The sequence below is a fragment of the Mustela lutreola genome, chromosome 2 (assembly GCF_030435805.1).
Source record: "Mustela lutreola isolate mMusLut2 chromosome 2, mMusLut2.pri, whole genome shotgun sequence".
Lineage (NCBI taxonomy): Eukaryota > Metazoa > Chordata > Mammalia > Carnivora > Mustelidae > Mustela > Mustela lutreola.
This window is the reverse complement of record NC_081291.1, coordinates 3,549,725-3,567,214: the sequence shown is the minus strand read 5'-3', so window position 1 is coordinate 3,567,214 and position 17,490 is coordinate 3,549,725. Positions and strand designations below refer to the sequence as shown.

Here is a 17,490-nt window from a genome sequence, read left to right as displayed (position 1 = left end):
GTTCTGACTTGAAAGAAACCTACGGAGTGCGCGTATGCGTTGGGACATTCAAGGCCCCCTCTGAACGTCGCGATGCCCGCCCCGCCCCACCCCGCGCTGGGAAAGAACGGTGGCCTCCATCTCTGCTACCTGCCCGCCCCCATCCTTCCTGTGCCCCAACGGCCAGTCCGATCTCCGGTCGGGCAGCCTGGCCTCCGCTGACCGCCCCGCTTCGGACCCCTCGCTCCCTCATCTGTACTGAGGTCTGTACGCTGACACCTGACGGGAACCGTCGCAGCCCTGGGAGGAAGCCGTGTCTCCTATCTGCTGAGCAGCACCTCCTCTGAGCCCCAGACTGTACCCTGGGACGGAGGATCCCCCTGATGTCACATCCTCTCCGACAGCAGCCACGGGGCAAGCGTATGCACCCGGCGGGATTCCAGCGCAAGACTGGCAGAGCTGTGCCAGGCTCACGTGTCCCAACAGCCAGCCACCAGGAGGGAGACTGAGGACCGGGGCAGAACCTGCTGGTGACTTCTGCCTGAGCTGCGGCTGCCAGGGTCATCTGCCATCCAGCCTGCCCCCCTTCTCCCCGGGGAGCCCCCCGCCGTGTGCATGCAGGAGAGCAGCCGAAGCTGTCAGCGGGGAACACGAGAGCAGCGGTGCCACAGACTGTCGGCATTTCTGAGACCCTGTTCCCCTGCTCCCCAGAATGCCAGCCTGCTAATGCGGCCGCAAACAGCAGGGTGCCCTCCCACGGGGCGGGCGTCTCCTGTCATGGGCTGAGGGCTGGTGTCCCCCCAGATACAGACGCTGTGAGGTGATGGGGGGGATGCGGGTGGCGCCCCCGGGAGTGGGATGGCGGGGCAGCCCGGCTCGCTCCTCCCCACAGGGACACAGACGTCGGCTGGCACCGGAGCCCGCCTTGCCAGCTCGGTCTGGGGCTCCCAGACTCCGGGGTGCATGCCGCTTTCAGTGTCCCCGTCTGGCTCCCACTCACAGCAGCTGCGGCAGGGAGAGGCCACCTTCAGTGTCTGGGGAAGGAGGGTCTTCTCACAACACCTCCTCAAGTGTACGTTTTTAGGAGACACCCTGCCCTGCCGAGGAAGCAACTGCATCAGACCCTTAAAAGCAGGGACCCTGTGGCCACAGAGATGCGGCTCGGGGTCAGGAAGGGGATCCCCAGCCAGCACCAACCTTCCGTGGCCTCAGCCTCCCGACCCTGCGGTGGCGTCGGCTGGGGCTCCTCCTCCTCCTCCTCGGGGTCTGCCTCCTGCGAGGCCTCCTCCTTCAGGCTGCCAGGCTCCTCCAGGAGGGTGGCCCCTGTGGCCCCTTCCCCTGGCGACTTGGGGTCTTCGGGCTTGGGCTTCTTGGGCTGGCTCCTTTTCCGGTGGGACCTGGAGAGGGACGGTCATCAGACAGGAGGTCAAATGACTGGGAGAAGTCCCATCTGTGTGCCCCACCACCCAGCTGGCAGAACAGAGCCCCAGAGGGGACCCCAAAGTCACAGGGCCGGGGCCAGCAGGGCTGGCTCAGGGGTGGGGGGGTGGAAGGGGGACAGGCACGGGGGCCATGTGGGGCTGAACGGGTGCTGGAAGGGGGGATGGTGGGGGTGCTGACTCAGGGGTAGGGGAGCTGGAGTGGGGATAGGCTCGGGGCCGTGTGGGGCAGAGCAGGTGCCAATGACCAGGACGTGGGATGATGGGGGTGCTGGCTTGGGGGTAGGAGAGCTGGAGGGGGGACAGGCCGAGGGGACACGTAGGGCTGAGTGGGTGCTGATGACCGGGAGGTGGGATGGTGGGGGGCGCTGCCTCGGGGTAGGGGAGGTCGAGGGGGAACAGGCCCAGGGGCCACATGGGGCTGAGCAGGCGCCGATGGCCGGGAGGTGGGATGACGGGGGACGCGGGCTCGGAGCCGCTGTGGGGGGCGGAGGCAGGGGGCAGCCGGAGAGGCCTGCGCAGAGGGGCGAGGTGGACTTACGGCGGCCCCGGCCTCCTGGGCTGCTCTTTCTTCCTTTCTAGACTGGCCTTTCTGTCCTCCTCAGTCTTTCTCCAGTGTCTGTTTTCTTTCAGACTAATTTGTCTAGAATGTAAACGTCAGGGAGTTTTTCTCTAGCGCTTCTGCGGACTCCCCGGGTGCCTCGTCTAAGGGCCTGGCCTGGGGCACCTGCCCGGACCCGTGGCTCCGTGTCCCTCACTCGCCGGCCACCGGAGCAGGGCCTGGTCTCGCTCAGGGGTGCGAGCGTGTGGGGGCGGCCCTCGGCCTTCAGCCCCAAGTGGGAAGTCACCTGAGGCTCGGCGACGGCTTCTCAGCGCAAACAGGGAATCGGTAAGAGGAAGGAAGGAACGCGGCCAGGCCGGATGGCCCTGCAGAGCCGCGGCCCGGGCCTCCCTGCCTAGCCTCGGGAACTGCCCAAGGAGGGGACGGAGGCTGGGGTGTGGAGAAGCCTGCCTCAGACACGTCACCGACACCCTCCAGGGGTTGGGGCAACAGCCCTGTGAAACCCCAGGCTCACGTCTCAAGACCCACAGCCTTTCTTCTCCCTGAGGGTCAGCAAAGCCAAGAGGCGCTGGCTGCAGCTTCCCTCCCCCTGGGGGCTCTCCGTGTGGCCCCACTGAGGTCAGTCTGGACATGGAGACCCTATGGGGGTTCCTATGGCAGCCGCACCTCCAAGGACCAAGAGGTCACCAAGCAAAGCAGGGCCTTGTGACTGGGGTCGGGTGGGGGCCTGGGGAGGCCTCGAGGGCTCCCAACGCCAGGACCACCATCTCCCACCCAGGGGGTGCCCACGACAGCCCTGCTGTCCCAGGACACGGGGGCCTGACAGTTGCCTCATCACCTCCCATGTCAGCCCCTGCCGGCTCCTGGCGGGGGGGGCATCCCCTAACTGTCCCCTAACGGTAACTGCTGCTGGTCCTTCTCGCTGCTCAGCTGCCTCGCTTGAGGGCCCCCTGGCCTGCCGCTGCTCATCTCCCCTGAGCCCAGGCGAGGCCAGGCTGACAAGCCCCGGGTGATGTTGGCACACGAACCACTCCAATGACGAAAGGCGGGAAGCAGGGAGCAGGGAGTGTCACGGGCAGAAGCATGGCGTCACACACATCATGGCGTGCACAGGTCACTGCAGGGGGGTGCGCGGGGTGCGGGGCAGGAGAACGCGCGGGCAAGGAGCCAGGCAGGAGGGGGCATGGGAATCAGGAGGTGGGGAACGCTCTCCAGCACCACAGAGCCACGGGGGGCTCCACGTGGAGCGACTTTGGGGAACGCGGGCCCCACGTGGTAGCAAGCCCCGGGATAGCAGCAGAGCACAGCTGGCTTGTGTCACCAGCTGTCTCCTGGGGAGGAGCATCTCTCCAGGTCCGGGAATGCTGCGGGGCAGGGTACCCACGAGTGAACCCCCCCCACCGGCCCCAGGCAGCACCCAGCAGAAAGGAGTCCTCCTGCCGCCTACTCACCTGGCCGCGGTTTCCCGCAGTCCCCCTTCTCTCCTCCCCGCCCCCGACCCGGAAACCGGAGGCCACATCGGATGCTGCCCGCCGCGTGCGGGGCTGACCGGGGGCAGTCCTGTCTGCCCCAGAGAACTCAGACCTGCCTCGGCCCCGAAGCACCATGGGGCTCAGAGCTCTGGGCAGCTCCAGCCGCAGGGCCAGACCCCAAGCCCCGCCAGTCCTGCTACTGTGGACACCCCCCGAATGGGGCGGAGCCAGGCGGACAGACAAGGTGGAAGGCCACCCCTGCTGCAGAGCGGGGAGAGCAAGACGAATGTCAGCACGCAAAGAAAACACCCGTCTTGGGAGCACACGGCCGGTTTGTCGGGGTGGCAGGAAGACGTGTCCACCATGCACTTCCGGGTCCCACATCCGGCCAGAGCAGCCCCCTGTAGCGCCCCCGCACCCCGCTGCCGGCCAGCGCACCGGATGGGCCACCTCCCCCACTCATATTTGTTTCTAGGCGTCCCTGCCCCGCCAGCAGCACAGATAGGAAGGCTGTGACCCCTCCTGCCACCTCCAGGCTCCCCACTTCTCCCCCGCAACTGCCACCACGGTCAATGCGGCGACACTCAGACTTCCCTTTTTCGGACTCCACAGGTGTCATTCACCTATGAGTGACAGAGCGGCTCACTCGCTCCTCCTGGAGTTGAAACTGGTTCGTCTTAGACACTTGGCCTTCCCAGTCATGTCCAAGCTCACAGCCCCTGACACAGGGTGTCACGCAGTCCTCGGGGACACCCAGGGGCCTGCCCCCTTGAGACTGCCTTGGACGCTCCTGTGCAGGATCCGGTCCCTCGACAGGATGTCTTTCTCACTTGACACCCTTGTTTAGCTGGAGCACATTCTCCAGTAGCTTCCTCACAAAGAACGGGAAATCGGAGGCTTTACGTGTCTAGAAAGATCTTCATCCCTTTGCACGTTTAGGTTGGAATTTGATTAGGTAATTCTTGGGTTATAAATTATCTCCCCTCTGACTTCTGAGCGCCTTTTCCTTTGTGTGTTAGCTTGTAGCCTAAGTCTGATACCTTTAGGGTCTCTTGTTCTTTATGTGACGCAGCTGTTCCTTCCAAAAATTTCTGGGACCTTCCGTTTAACCTGAGTTGTGAAACCACATAGTGACACGTGCACTGGCTCATTTTCACCCTTGGCGCCAGACTTTTTAACCTGGAAACGCAGCATTTGGGTCCCGGCCAACGTTCTTTTCTCTCTTCCCAAAACGCCCTGCAGAGGCCGCAGTTGCCCGGGGAGCCTCTATGGCGTGATCTCCCTGTCCTCCACCCGACCTCTCGGCCCTGGGAGACTCCTCGAGCCGACCCCAGCCCACCTGTCCATCCATTTGGAACCGGCTCTCCCCAAGCACAGGCTTCTCACCGGCAGGCGCACCCCACCCCAGAGACCCCCGCGTGGCCAGGTGTCCGGAGGCTCAGCACACAAGGCTCCTTCGTGGGCCGCGTTCTTCTCTCTGGTTGGAGATGCTGCCTCACACCCCATCTTCTGCTGGAGATGGGGCGGCGGGAACGCTGAGCCCTGCTGGGCCTCACAGTTGGCCTCCAGTCCCCTCTGGTCCGCCGCCCTGGAGGCGCCCAGGCCTTTCCAGAGTCCCCGGCCCGAGCCAGCCTGCTCCTTATCTGCGCACCCTCAGATCCGAGCTTCCGCTCTCTTCTGCAAAGGTGGGGCTCACTTGACCCCCACCTCCTGTCCAAGTCTGCAGACACGGCTCAGCAGTCGCCGTCCCTCTGCTGTTCTGGGTCACTCCTGTGTGGTCGTCATGGTGGGGTTTCAGGAGCGGCTGGAGAAAACCACACACTTGACCCTCCAGGCTTGACTGCGGCCACGGCCATAAGTTCCTGTGAACCAAAGGCTGGGACTGAGTCCAAATAGCCACGCTCGTTTTCAGTGTGGAAGCAGGTGTCCTTGGACCTCGGGCGGCAGGAGAGGCAGTATGGGGGCCTCCTCTTGGACCCCTGCCCAGGCGGCAGGCTCCGGGTGGCCCCTAGCCTGGTCACCACCGGGGCCCAGAGCACCCAAGGTGGCAGTGCTCACAGGACCGGCCGCTGCCCAGGGAGCGTCCGCAGGTTGCTGCTGGGGCTGCCAAGGCCCCCGGGGCCAGCACAGCCGCTGCATCCAATGAACCAGTGCCCAAGGCCCTTCTCCCCACCCAACCCTGCCGGCTCCACGGGACACACTCCCCTTTCCCCTCAGAGACAAGCAGCTGAGTGGTGAGGAAAAGATTTCACCTTCGAAAAAAAAATTTCACAGTCATGCGTGCTCTCGGCGGAACAATGGACACATTCGGCGAGCCACCATGGGTGGGCAGGCCCCGGCGTCACAGGGCTTACTCCTCAGAGACCAGGAGGTATGTCTGTGGGGAAGGGCTCGGGAGCAGGGCCGGGGGGCCCCTGGCAGGAGCAGGCCCAGACACATGATGACCTCTAGCCTGGCTCAGGGTGTCAGGCACAGCGAGGAGAGGGGAGACAGGACGCCTGTGGGTCAGCAGGCACCGGAGGGGTAGGAGGCAGGATCCGGGCTCCCTGTTTCCACTGCGACAAGAGGGCGGTGTGTGGAGAGTGGCCGGGGGGTCAGGTGGGGGTCAAGGTCAGCAGGAGCCAGCAGAGGCCGCAGAGGGACGCAGACTGGAGGGTCCCTGCGAGGGAACGCACCTCGTCCCGCCACCTTGCGGTCTGCAGACGGCTGGGCCCGGCCAGCACGGGGCAGCTCGGGCGTACTGTGGGGCTGGCGTGCAGCTGACAGGTCGCATACCGGCTGGAACGGGCAGTCGAGGCGGGGCGTTTCTCAAAGCCCTCGTGCGAAGGGACAAGGAGCTGGGAAGAAAAGCCTGTGTGCATCTGGAAAAGGGCTGCTTGTTCCGAACAGGGGGAGGAAGAGCACGGAGATGTGCACCAGACCCCACAGAGGCCTGAGCTGCCCAGGCACGGGTCTGCCAGGTGCTCGGGACCCAAGAAGCCACACACCAAGAAGCAGGAAGTTCACAGCTTTGTGGCCTTTGTCATGGGGCAGGCTCAGTTCACGCAACCAGATTTTGGCGTGGAAGATTCATCCGCAGGTGGGCAACAAGGGTACAGATCACGCCTCCTGGAGAGGCCAACTCCTGACTTCTGCCTGAGGCCACGTTGCGGGGGGAGCACTGTCGGAAGACTGAACCTTTTGCGGGGCGGGGACCTGGCTGAGCCGGTCTGAGCAAGGACCAAGGAGAAGCTGCAGGTCCCAGAGAAGGAGAAGGGGCCGCAGGGGGACTAGAGGTTTGGAGGAGAGCAGCAGGCAGGTGAGAAGGCCACCCCAACGCCATGGCCTTGGGCAGGGAGGTCACACGGTGTCTGGGGACAGCTGCGGGTGTCACAACTAGGGGTGCTCCTGGCACTGAACGGGTGGGGGTCAGGGGTGCTCCTTCACCTCCCGCAGAGCCCAGAGTGTGCCCTCCCAGAGATGACCTGGCCCTGGAGTCCCCAGGGCTAAGGGGAAAGACCTGGTCTGGGGACAGACCCAGCATCATCCCTCACCCCCGGCCCAAGCCAAGGACGCTCACGGGGAGCCACCCCTCCCTGAAAACGAGCCTTCAGAGGCTCAGGGGAGCTGGCACAGCTGGTCAGGGCGGGGGGCCATTTGGCCCGGAGAATCACATGGGATTTGGGAGAGTCACCGAGCGCAAGCTGAGGGGCAAGGGCAAGTGTCCAGCTTGGATTTTTCTGAGAAAGACCCCCAACCCCTAACTTTAAAGAAAAAGAAGGCAAATAGCCGTATTTTACATATTAAAGACTTTCCATGCTATCCCTGGGAAGGCTGATTTGTAGTCCGGTCCCCCTGGCTGGCTACTACAGCTCCTCCTGTCAGAGAGATGAAGATGGAACACTCCAGAAAGCAAGAGTGTCTGACAAGGGGGCTGCGGCAGCGAGGGGACAGCCGAAGCGGAGAGGGTAGAAGGCGCTTCCTCTGGCAGAGAAGGTCCTGGGCCGGCCGGCTGGGGTCCCCTTGTCCTCTGGGCAGGCTCTTCAGACCGCCTCCAATGCCGTCCGTTTCTGGTGTATGATGCCTGTTTACTGGTCACCTGCTCCACGGACCGACTCGGCTTGAGCCACAATCAATTTGCCGTCATGCTAATGTGCATCTGGCCTGGGAGTGAGCCTTGCACTAGCTTGCTCTCTCGCCCTGCTGAAGGCTGGTCTCGCCCAGAAGCTGCTCTCCGCAAGGAGCACGGGGGAGCAGAAAATCAAAAAAATCAAAAGGACGGATAACAAAAGAAAGCAGGAGAAAAGAGACTCACCTCCACAAGGGCTGTCAGGAGCGGCTGGAAAGCATTCAGGAACATTCTCGGAGACAGGGGCCCCGGGGGTGGGGAAATCGTGTGGGGAGGCTGAGACTGGCCAAGATTTGCAGATTCGCAGACACAGGGTAGCAAGAACAGCTCTGTCGGGGGCAGGCTCTGGGCCGTCACGGCCCCCCAGGCAGGACAGTATTTTCCAGAAATGGGTCCGAGGACATTTGTCCCTGTAGGGTGTGGGAGTGCCAGCAACTGGGCTCCCCGAAGGAGGGCTCTGTCCCAGCCCCTGAGACACCGACCACAGCCAGCGGGGACAAGACGAGGCCGCAAGTGAGGGCGTGGCTGCAGGAGGGAAAGCTCTCCCCAGGCTCACACCCACCTGCTGCCTGATCCCACAGCGCCCACAGGCTAAGGACAGCGACGCTGCTTTTGAAAGGTTCACAAAGTGACAAGAACGAGCATACTCGGTGGCAGGGGAGGAGGATATGAAACTGCACTTTCAGCGTCTGTGAATGAGGTTTTACAGGGACAGCCACGCGCACTGGTTTATGTCCACAGCGGCTTTCACGCTGTCGAGCAGCTGTGAGCCATCAGGACCCACACCACAAGGTTCCAGCTCACGGCCAGGGGCCTCGCGAGGATGTGCAGAATGTTCTTTGGGCACCAGGAGGGAATCTGGCAGAACGGTGTTGTGAGCCTCAGACCTGGAGAGCCCGGGCGTTCCCGCAAAAAGCCAGTGGACTGATGTTCTGGGTCCCAGGGCACCACTGGGCACTGCTGCCGGCTGTTTCTCCTTCCTGGCACAAAGTTGATTTCCTCCTCAGCCCAGAACTGTCCCCCACAGCCTTGGTGACATGCCAAGAGGGTGCTGTTGCTTTGCCCTCTCCTCCCCGACCCAATGCCAGGCACGCGGCCCAGCGACCTGCAACCCACCACACCGACAATGAGGGCGGGAGCCAGGAGGGGTCCACGCTGCAGAGAGGGGCCCTCCGAGCCACGACGGCGGTGTCAAGGACGTCCCTGGGGGACGAGACTCTGCACTCACTGCCATAATCGCAAGCCGAAGAGCCGGATATTGGAAGCGCCAAATGAGCATCCCCAGCGCAAAAGGACAGGGGTGTGGCCACCACATGGGCTCCAGCATGAGACCTGCCGTCGCTCGGAGCCAAGAAAGGAAGGACCTGAGCGTCCCACCACGCTGAAACAGGGCTCCTGTGCCCGGGACTGTCACAAGATGACGGGGACCACCTGCATCCTCCCAGAGAGGAAACCGTGTGGCCCAAGGGCCAAAGGGCTGGCCACCCAGGAGTCGGTGATGTCAGAATGGGAAGGGACCCGAGTCCCTGACAACACAGACACCACCTGCTCCCAGGCCCACAGACCATGTTCCAGGAAGTCGGGATCCGAGAAACACATTTGCAAGAGAGACAGGAGAGGAAGAGAGAGAGGAAGGGGAGAGAAAGGAGGAAGAAGGGGCGCGGGGAGGAAGGGAAGAGGAGGGGAGGGCAGGGAGGAGTGGGGAGGGCGGGGAGGAGTGGGGAGGTGGGGCACAGCCCGCAGCCACCAGCCAGGGGGAGCGTGGGAGTGGCTGGGGCAGCGGTCACTTACGGTCACCACCAGAGCCAGGGGCATGGAAGCAGCGGCCCAGTCTCCTGGCTAACTCACCTGCGCAGGAGCTTGGCCTTGAGCGAGGCCCGGGAGGCGCTCCAGGTGCTCAGCTCTGGGCTGCTCAGGGCCGTGGGCCGGGTGTGGTCGAGCACGGTCAGGTCCTTGCCTTGCTTCCACAGCTCGTAGCGCTCCGGCTGCAGGATGCGCACGAACACGTCCATGGAGATCTTGACCATGTCCTTCCGGCACGTGCACTGCGAGGGGGCGGGGGTGCAGGGAACATCTGCTAAGCCCATGACCAGTGAGCCCGACAGAGGCCAGTTGAGTCCCACCCTGGCCTCTTCCCTTACTAGAACTTCTACCTCCAGACCATGGAGACCCAAGTCGAAGCCGTGCCCTCTAGTGGGAGCCTCCGGGCCACCCCCGTGGGGTCACAGCTCCGGCCCGGAATACAGCCTGGGGAAATGATGGCAGACCCTTTGCGGGGGACTCGGGGGTCGTCAGGCAGAGGGACGCAGCTCGGGAGCCCAAGGCCAGGAGGGGTCCGACCTCCAGCGGCCTGTGTCGGCTCTAACCGAAATCTGCCATCTGCCTGACACACGTACCCCTGAGGAGGTCAAAATGCGCGCAGACGGCTTCTTAACCGCAGTCATTTCAAGGGTCAAGAAGGGGGGAGCAGTCAGTCCCCAAAGGCTGAGAGCAAAAAAGGAAACGAGTGATTTCGAGAAGGTGCGGGGCACCCAAGGGCACACACCTGCCTGCTCGCGGATGCTGCCTCACAGGTTCGGGGAGAGGAAGCCCGGACCCACAGTGCACCGAGGGGACCTGGAGTGAGGCTGTCTCGGACCGCAGGGTCCTCTGCGTCTGGGCGCTTTGAGCACGGGGCAAACGAGCACGGCGAGAACAGACCGAAATGGGGCCCCTCTTGTCCCCACTCTGCTGTCTAGGCCCGTCCCTCTTGTGCCCTGAACAGCTCCCGCAGGCCCTCACGTCCTGGAGCCCCTCCTCCAGGCCATTGCACCTCGGCGGCCCCCAGCGCCGGGCACCTTGCAGGAGGCACACAGGTGTCCCAGGGACCCTGGAGGCACCTCTGGAAGTCGTGGGTCAGAAAAGCCAGCTAAAGATTCCAGAAGCTGGGCTCCAGTCGGGAAGCCAGCACTCCATCAGCAGGAAGAACTCAGGCAGCCCTGGTCCCCCGACCTACCCGCGGACGACACGGGGGACTGGAAAATCATCCCGCTGCAGAAAGGGAGAGAAACTGAGGGGAAGCTCGTCTGGCGCAGAGCGGGCATAAAGGGCCCGGCAGTGAGTACTTTTAGCTTTGTGAGTGGCCCGGTCTCAGCACAACCTCCCAGCTCCGTGGCTGGGGCTCAGAATCCCCACAGACAATACGGGAGCGAATAGTGTACCAGTAAAACTAATGCACAAAAACAGATGAAGGGTCCGATTCTGCCCAGGGCCTGTTTGCAGACTGGTCTAGATTCTGGAGGATAAAGCACTTGGAAGCAGGTGGCCTCAGGGACCCCAGGAGGTGGTCTTGGCCCCGGGGTGCCCTCCTACCTTTGCCTAAAATGCACAAAGTCCTTGCCTCCTTATGGAGACACGTATCCCCAGGACATGCTGTCCTGTGAGTGCTGCCCAGAGGCCTCCCGGCAGTGACCCTTCAGGGACAGGCCTGGGGACACCTGAGCTGAGGTCCCTGCAGCTCCAACCTTGAACGCTGGCCTGTTCAGAACATTCTCAGGCCCTCTTTCTGCCTCCCTGTCAAATAAACAGACTTAGGAGAAGCCCATTTCCAAAACCATAGCTTAAAACATGTTTCCATTTTAAGCACGCGTCTCACTCTCCTTTACAACTGTGTCGCTGTCACTGTCACTTTCTTAATGGAAACAGCAAGAAGGAAAAGATGTAACCACGCCAGCAACTGTGCTCCCTGCCCTGACAGGCCTTTCCACGTCTGCCCCATCTGCCCCGGAAAGGGGGACCATGGAGGACCCCCGTGTGAGGTGGGCACGGCAGGGCTGTGGGAGGGGCTCTGAGAAGTGTCCTGAGGAATGTCCTGCAGCCGCAGCTCCCACCCCCACTCCCGGGCTACCCACCCCGCGGGAGCTGGAAGGGGGAGCTCGGGCTTGGAGACCACAATAACCTGACCACGCCACCGAGCAGGAGGGAATATTTATGGACAAGTGATTCCCAGCAAACGCAATTCATTTAATGAAAACTTGCGCAGGAGAGAAAGGCTGGCGGGGTAATTTGGCTTCGGAGTGGCGGGAGCACAGATGGTGCCTGGGTTTCAGCTTCCTGGCCCCGCCGTGGCCTCCCCAGAGTCCCCATTTGACAGCGGCTTAAGGGATTTGTATGAAGTGGCTGTGCAATTGCTTTTCCTTGAGTAATTAAAAAAAGCACCTGTGTGCACTCTGATGCGGGGGGCGCGTGGATGTGCTCATCGGAGCACTGTAGGGAGGCCTGGAACCTGGCCCGAGCCCTGCTGGCCGGCGGGGACAGAGCTGCCGGGCGGAGCCACACTCCCGGTCCACAGGCTCTGGCTGTGGTGGGGCTGCGGTCCGGGGGGAGGATTCTGGAGCAGCCCCGGCACCCAGGGAGCAAGCAGTGGGTCCGGGGGACGGGAGCGACAGCTGCTGGAGTTCAGGACATGGCGGAGCAGCTGAGCTGGGGTGAGGGGAGGGCGGGTGCCATGGACCTATTGGCTCTGTCTACTGCCAGCTGGTGGGGTTAGGGTGCTGAGGCCGACAGAAAGACCGAGCCTCTCCTCCCGGGCCCAAGCAGACTCCCCAATAGCCCAGTCCTCAGCACCAGCTCCCCTGTGACCGGGGACATCACAGGCTGCTGTCTCTTGGCAGCTGGCTGGGCCAGCATGAGGAGGCTCCAAGCTGCGGGGGGCTGGCGCGGAAGGGGGCTCAGAGCAGGCGGCGGGAGGGGCTCACAGCAGGCTCCTCAGGACGGCCAGCAGGTCGCACTATTTGTTTTCATTCCCCCTGTCACACCAAGCCTGCGGAGACAGGCGTTTTCAAGGCTCTGCTGGAGTCACTCGAGCTGACAGTTTCTGCCGCTCTCGCACCAGCTCCCCAAGTTCACAGCCATCCCCCACCCCCGTCGGCGCCCGCCGCACACACGGAGTACTCTCAAAGGGGGCTGGCTGTGTCCTTAGTTTCTGATGAGAAATGGGCAGAAACGTGGGGGAGGAGGTCAGGGGGCCCCCGAGCCGCCCCCAGGGCACACAGACCCCAGCTGCCAGAACCGCGTGCGGGGTTCCGCTCGGAGCGAGGCTCAGTCACGAGGGCGCCAAGTGGCACCTGTCCTGCCCCCATCAGCCAAGGCGGGGCGGCTGGTGGTCCCACTAGTGCCGGGAAGGGCCGTGTGGGAACAGAGGAGGAAGTAAAGGCGAGAGGCAGGGAGCTGGTTGCGGGGAGGTGAGGCGGGGAGGGCTGCACTGTCAGGAGGGGACACCCCTCCCCCCAGCCTGCCTCCCGCCCACAGCATGGGCCCCTTCCCCACAGCTCTCGGCCCTCACCGCTGGTTCCGGACTCACCCGTCTGTGGACATGGCCCAGCCCCTGCGGCCCCTCGCCAGTTCCCCGGTACCATCAGCCGCCAGCAGCGAAGCAGCATAGTTGGGGCCGGGACAGGAGGGCTACCGCCCCTCCCCTCTTGTGAGCAGAAACTGCTTCCTGGACAATGCTTCTGTCCAGTGGGGCCGATGGCCCTGCAAAGTACACCTCAAAGATCCCTTGACAGGTGGCCCCAGGAGCTGTCCACGCCAATTTCCTTAGTTGGCACATTGCGTTCGGGGGTGCACCCCTCAATTCAGGCAAAACCTGTGCTGTCGGAGGGACAGCAGAGAGGGAAGCAACGCCCCCCACGGCTGCCCACCCGCCCGGCGAGGCCCCCAGCTGCCAGCCCGGTTGGAGTGGGAGGCGCGGCCGCTGGCCTTCCTGTCACTGAGGCAAGCGTCTCCTTCCAGGGACCTCACCCGAGGAAGGGGTAAGCCCGGACAGAGCCGGCCTCCCCTTCGGTACCGACGAGACCACGCACGCCCAGGAGGAACCATAAGCAGGCTGTTTGACGGCCATGGGCAGATCCGCACCATGGCGCCGAGCGCTGCTGCTAACCCTCGGTCCTGGACACTGGGGGAATGACAGAAACGTCCTGGGGACAGACCTGCGACCTCAGGAAATAGAACACGCACGCTCACAAGTACAGACCTGCGCCCTCAGGAAATAGAACACGCACGCTCACAAGTACAGTCAGGCCCTGTCGTGAACAAGAATCTTTAGGAAAAGGCCAAGCCCCTTCATCAGACACCAACTGTGGGGCCAAACCATTTTTGTGCCACTTACTTTCCTAAATCTCTTTATTGGGTAGGTGCGTCCCTTTAAGTGAAAGATGGCCACGTGACAGAAAGCGGGCCAAACGCAGCCCGCCGCCCCTCTGTAAATAAGGTTTTATTGGTACGTGGCCACAGCCACTGCAGTGCCGGTGCTGCCACAGCTGCCGGAGCGGTTCCACAGACACCGCGTGGCCTGCACACTCACGAACGTTCACAGAAAGTTTGGTGAGCCTTGGTCAGAGGAGCAGAATGATTTCCACAGGGTGGCCTGAGGCCTAAGGACCTCGGCGGGGTGCGTGCCACAGGCCGACCCCGCTGAACGGTATGAGCCCCTGCAAATGTGCTGGGGATTGGGCTGTGGCCCCCCACGTCCCCAGGTCAAGCCCTAACCCCTGATGTGCCTACACTTGAAGATGGGACTGTCGGGAGGTAGAGACACTTAAACCAAGTCCTCTCCCCGCTCCTGCAAGGACATGGCGGGCCGGCAGCCGTCCGCAACCCGCCAGGGGGCTCTCACCAGAGCCCAGTCCCCCTGGCACCCACGTCTCAGATGTCCAGCCCTGGAACCGTAAGGGGCTATGCTCCTCCTGTTTACAAGCCACCCAGTTCCTTTGCTGCAGCAGCCTGAGCTGCCGGGGACAGGTACCCTTGTGCATACCCGCACTGTCCTCTTCTTGATTGAGCACGGCAGGCTGCACACCCCACCTCCAGCCACTTCCAGAATCCAGCTCTCACCAAGGGCCAGGAAGCACCTAGAGCCTGGTGCACAGAGGCCGGACCCGAGGCCAGCTCTCCCCCATACCTGCAGCCCGAGCTGGCCATTCTCCACGGAAAGGTGCTTCCTGGAGCCCAAAAGGACCTCAGAAGGCCTGGGCCACCTGCCCTTTACCAGGCTGGGACCGACGCCCAGCCTCAAAGAGTACCCAGGGCTGGACAGGACCAACCCCATGCTCTCGGGGGGCTTCGGGTCCCCTCCTAGCGGAGACGCCGGCTCCTAGCCCTCAGCCACTGATCGTCCTCTCCTTGCTCGGAACCGCCTGGTGTTTCTGGTTTTACGAAATCAGGTAGTCACACACGGAGGAGCACAAGCAGAGGTCTCTGAAATGACACCTATGGAGTGACGGGGTCAGGCCCCGGGGCAGCCGGTTTACTCGGAAGCCCTGCACCTGCGCCTCCAGCAGAAGAGGAAAGGAACACAGCCCTGCGTGGTGCGGGCTGTGCCCTCCACCACGGGGTGGGTGTGCGGGCGGCGGCCTCTTCTTCCTGTCAGTCTCAGGATGCTACACCCGCAAGGGGTTACACTCTGTCCACAGCCGAGGAATACGTCCCGGGGGGTCCCAGGCGCGGCTTCCCTGACCGATGGCCCGCACAGCGGATCCCCACGCTCTCTGGCCTGGAGGGTGTGCAGGTGGAAAGGGCCCGTGACTTCCTAAGCGTGCGGGTGAGTAAAAAGAAAGGGACTGAGATCAGACTGGGCCCCTGTAAAGCCACACAAAACCAGAGCAAAAGGGTCTCAGGCTTGGAGCTCCAAGAGGGTCCCCTCTCCCACGTGTCTACTATTTTCCTGTGCTCTCCGCTGGCGGGGCTGCATGGAGGCGGCATCGTTCACGCTTGTCCTGCCCTGCAGCGGCCCTCCCCTTGGTGGCATCAGAGCACAAGAGACCCACGCAGCCCTCCCCTGCCCCCTCCGGCACGCTCTCCTCGTCCTGCCGCTCATGTCCTGCTGCCTTTGACCGGACAGGCAGCTGGGGGAGGGCCGGCAGCAGGACGCCTCATGGCCCACCCAGGAACTCGCTCACCAGGGGCCCTGAGGACTCCGATGGCAACAGGCCAAGAGGAGAGGGAAGGGAGAGGGCGGGGAGAGGAGAGAGCAGGGGCAGGAGCCCAGCCGGGCCCCCCCAACACCGAGCCTCCTGTCACACCTGCCCAGGCCTCTGTGGCCCCCAGTGAGTCACTCCTGTCACAGAACTGCACCAGAGGCCGGGGATCTTGAGAGTGCCAGCCAGAGGCTCAACGAGAAGCACTCATGTCACTTCCAGATGACAAATGACAAGAGCTACGACCATGGAGTTGAGGGGCGCTGGGCCTAATCTGAGCGCCGACCTGGGAGCAGAGAGCCTGTCACCGCAGATCGGAAGACTGACGTATCAAACAGCCCGACATGCGTGCATGTGTCTCCCAGGACCTGCCGCTCAGACCGAGGAGAATGAGAAAACAGGATAGGGCAGAGGTTTGCCTCTGGTTATCAAGCACAGGGGCCCCAAGCAGAGACAAATAGGTTCCTTCTTTCCCAAGCATGAAAAAGTAGAAACTGGGATGTCGTCAGGCTCGGAGCGGCTGGCTCAGGGCCCCTGGGGGCAGAGGGCAGGCTCAGAGGGCGCACGGAGCCGGACCAGCATGTGGGCTCCCAGCACTCAGGATACCTGGCAGCGGGGACTCCCAGACCACCAACATGAGACCTGACTTCCACAAGGGCCCCCCGCAGGACGAAGACCGAAGGCTGCCGCTCGACTCCACCTCTCCCTCCCTAGGCTTTAAAGCAAAAAAAACCAGGGGCGCCTGGGTGACTCAGAGGGTTAAGCCTCTGCCTTCAGCTCAGGTCATGATCTCAGGGTCCTGGAATCGAGTCCTGCATCGGGCTCTCTGCTCAGCAGGGAGGGAGCCTGCTTCCCCTGCTCTCTCTGCCTGCCTCTCTGCCTACTTGTGATCTCTATCAAAAAAATAAATAAAATCTTAAAAAAAAAAAAAAGCAAAAAAACCCAAACCAAACAAAAAAACTGAACCTTTTCATAGCAATCAGTATTAACACCCAATACATCTTGGAGGATCTCCTTTACTAGCATCCCGTGGCCCTCACTGTGCAAAGCACTGCTCACGGGATGTTCCAACCACACGGGAGGGCCGACTCGGGTCCGAGTCAGCAGGGGGCAGGCGGCAACAGATCCATGGCTCCTCTGAGATTGGGCGCCCCATGAGCCCCCCTGCTCCCCATTACCGCCCCGGACTCATTCAGCCACCGAGCACACTGGCGTCTGTCCCGCAGATCCGGGGTCTCCTCCGCAAGCATTTTTGCTAAATGCAAAGAAAGCTTCAACGCACAGGCTCAGAAACGCGCCCCCCGCATTTTTCTCGGGAGGCTGGCACCAAGCTTTGCCTACGGGGACAGGGACGGGAGGGGATGTGGGAAGTCACTACGATAAACCTTTCTAGGGGAAGGGGAGCAGCCTCATGCTGTCGAGGATTTTAAATGAGATCACGCAGGCAAAGCTCCCAGCCAGCGGCTGGCAGATCAGTCAGCGTCGGCGCATTTCCGATCATAAAACAAGACCCCTGCCTCCTAATTCTCCAGCCCCTCCCCGCACGGCTCATCCAGCAGGAGACAGGAAGGCAACAGAAGGGTTTCTCTGCGTCTGATTGGTAGGTCTGGCGCTTTGTTCTCAACTTCTGAAGAATTACCCTTTCCCAGCCATCACAAGCCCCCACAAAATGACCAAAAACATATAAAACAGGGCACTCTTGTAAAGCAAGATAAAAAACACTGAAAGCCAGACCTTCCTTGAACACCATGCAACAAAAAGAGAGCCCTCCCAGGCGCTGAGCTCCCTCAGCTCAGCCCACCACTCACACCTCCGCAACCTGGCCTACCGGACCTTGAGGCCACCATGGCTCCTCGGCTTCGGGAGCCCTGGCCCAGCTGGGGGCAGCGCCCCCCTCTGCCTCCAAGCCTGGACGGCGCTCTGTGGGCTGGACTTCAAACAAGACCTCTCAAGGCTGCTTCCGGGGGCTATGCAC

At 62.5% G+C, this 17,490-nt stretch overlaps 1 protein-coding gene across 6 annotated transcripts in view; it reads right to left on the bottom strand.

Moving 5' to 3' along the window:
- KDM4B (lysine demethylase 4B) overlaps positions 1-17,490 on the bottom strand; it is a 130,002-nt gene that overhangs the window by 21,032 nt on the left and 91,480 nt on the right. For 4 of the 6 annotated variants that reach the window (XM_059159572.1, XM_059159568.1, XM_059159569.1 and 1 more), the window contains 3 exons: positions 9,409-9,605; positions 1,960-2,061; positions 1,177-1,376 (listed from right to left, as the gene is read on the bottom strand). In XM_059159572.1, the coding sequence (XP_059015555.1) occupies positions 1,177-1,376; positions 1,960-2,061; positions 9,409-9,605 (499 nt within the window). The remainder of the gene's footprint in view (positions 1-1,176; positions 1,377-1,959; positions 2,062-9,408; positions 9,606-17,490) is intronic. The other 2 variants (XM_059159571.1, XM_059159573.1) reach the window with 1 other exon arrangement.